The sequence below is a fragment of the Fulmarus glacialis genome, unplaced genomic scaffold, assembly GCF_000690835.1.
Source record: "Fulmarus glacialis isolate BGI_N327 unplaced genomic scaffold, ASM69083v1 scaffold3733, whole genome shotgun sequence".
In the NCBI taxonomy this organism is placed as follows: Eukaryota; Metazoa; Chordata; class Aves; order Procellariiformes; family Procellariidae; genus Fulmarus; species Fulmarus glacialis.
Window position 1 is genome coordinate 3,033 of NW_009200880.1, and position 2,065 is coordinate 5,097.

Below are 2,065 nucleotides of genomic sequence, written 5' to 3' on the forward strand. Positions count from 1 at the left end.
CCCCGACCCCGGCCGCGTGCGCCACCGCAGCCTGGGCACCCGCAGCCTCCTCATCCCATGGGGTAGGTGACACCCATGAGGACGGGGCACAAGGTGCAGGTAGCAGCCACTGGCCCTGCAAGGGGCAGCTCCTGCCTGGTGCTGCCACACTCACATGGCCGCCCTCTTCTCTCCCTGTCCCAGAAAACCACCGTGCAGCTCCAACCGTCGGCATCGCCATCGGAGTGCTGCTCCTTGTGGCTGCAGCCTCTACTGGGGGGGTTTGGTGGTGGAAGCGCAGGTGAGGGTCTCCCTCCCACCGTCTGCTCTCAGGTTTATGAGCAGATGGGTCGGACTAGGGGTTGCAGCAGCAGCAGCTCTGCGGGGATGAACTCCCCGGCCCCGAGCATGGCTCATAGTGGCCCCCCCTTGCAGGAAAGGTGACGAAGCCACATGGGAGACCCAGGAATTCATCATTTGAGGCCTGGCTGCCCGCCCAGCAACGAGAGCTCCCTCGCCGCCAGCTCTCCCTGCTCATCTCGTCTCCCATCCCTGACCCATCAACACCAACAGGGGTTTACTTTGGAAAACCACCACATTAAACAGCTACAAACTTCCCCAACCGCACGTGGCTCCTGTGGCTCTCACCCTTCTTCCCCCTCACAAGTTCCCGCCAGGAAACCCCCCAGCATGCTGCAGAGACCCCACATTGCGGCCAGGAACACTCTCCCCTTTCATGGACACTGGCCAATCTCCCTTGGCATGTCAGGAGAAGCAATTCCTCTGCCAACCTCGCCCACACCTTGGCGTCTCCATGGCCAGTGTGTCTGTCCCTGGCAGAAGGGCAGTGACAACTTGGGGCCAGACCAGCGTGGGGCTGCTGAGTGGGACGGGAGACAGAGCAGGCCATAAATCAGGGAGAGATGGAGGGATCTGAGCTGTTTTGCTGGGGAGAGAAGGGGAAGGGAGGACCCAAGTTACATCTCCAATCCCTTGAAGCGGGGAGGCGTTTTGAGCAGGTGCGAAGCCGCTCCGGCTCCAGTGCTGATCTCACCCTCTGTCCAGGATAGTTTTGGGTCAGGATCTCCTCCACTCCTGAATCCTGCCCCCATGACTGACTCCTGCCCCTGCAAAAGCTGGAGGGATGGGGGACGGTCACCCTCCCAATATGCCTGACAGCCATGAAAGAGCCATGCTGAGGCTCTGGGGACTCTGTCTTTGAGTGACATGCCCACAAGAAGGGTGGTGTGGTGGGTTGACCTTGGCTGGCTGCCAGGTGCCCACCAAGCTGCTCTATCACTCCCCCTCCTCAACTGGACACGGGGGAGAAAACACGACAAAAGGCTCGTAAGTCAAGATAAGGACAGGGAGATCACTCGGCAATTACCGTCATGGGCAAAACAGATTCAGCTTGGGGAAATTAATTTAATTTATTGCCAATCAAAATCAGAGTAGGATAATGACAAATAAGAACAAATCTAAAAACACCTTCCCCCTATCCCTCCCTTCTTCCTGGGCTCAGCTTCACTCTTGACTTCTCTACCTCTTCCCAAGCAGCACAGGGGGATGGGGAATGGGGATTGCCATCAGTTTATTATGCATTGTCTCTGTCGCTCCTTCCTCCTCACCCTGCTCCAGCATGGGGTCCCACCCATAGGAGACAGTCCTTCACGAACTTCTCCAGCGTGGGTCCTTCCCACGGGCTGCAGTACTTCACAAACTGCTCCAGCGTGAGTACTTCCCACGGGGTGCAGTCCTTCAGGAACAGACTGCTCCAGTGTGGGTCCCCCACAGGGTCACAAGTCCTGCCAGCAGACCTGCTCCAGCGTGGGCTTCCCACGGGGTCACAGCCTCCTTTGGGTGCATCCGCCTGCTCCGGCGTGGGGTCCTCCATGGGCTGCAGGCGGATACCAGCTCCGATGTGGGGTCCTCCACGGGCTGCAGGTAGGTGTCTGCTCCACCGTGGTCCTTCACCACGGGCTGCACGGGCACCATCTCTGCTCCAGTGCCTGCAGTATCTCCTCCTCCTCCTTCTTCATTGACTTTGGTGTCTCCATAGTTGTTTCTCTCACATATTCTCACTTCT

At 58.6% G+C, this 2,065-nt stretch overlaps 1 protein-coding gene across 1 annotated transcript in view; it reads left to right on the forward strand.

The window, feature by feature from the left end:
- Nucleotides 1-284, forward strand: part of LOC104073814 (antigen-presenting glycoprotein CD1d-like) — a 3,081-nt gene extending 2,797 nt beyond the window's left edge. The window contains exons 4-5 of the mRNA XM_009573740.1: nucleotides 3-62; nucleotides 184-284. Of these exons, the coding sequence (XP_009572035.1) occupies nucleotides 3-62; nucleotides 184-284 (161 nt within the window). The remainder of the gene's footprint in view (nucleotides 1-2; nucleotides 63-183) is intronic.
- Nucleotides 285-2,065: the final 1,781 nt, after the last annotated feature.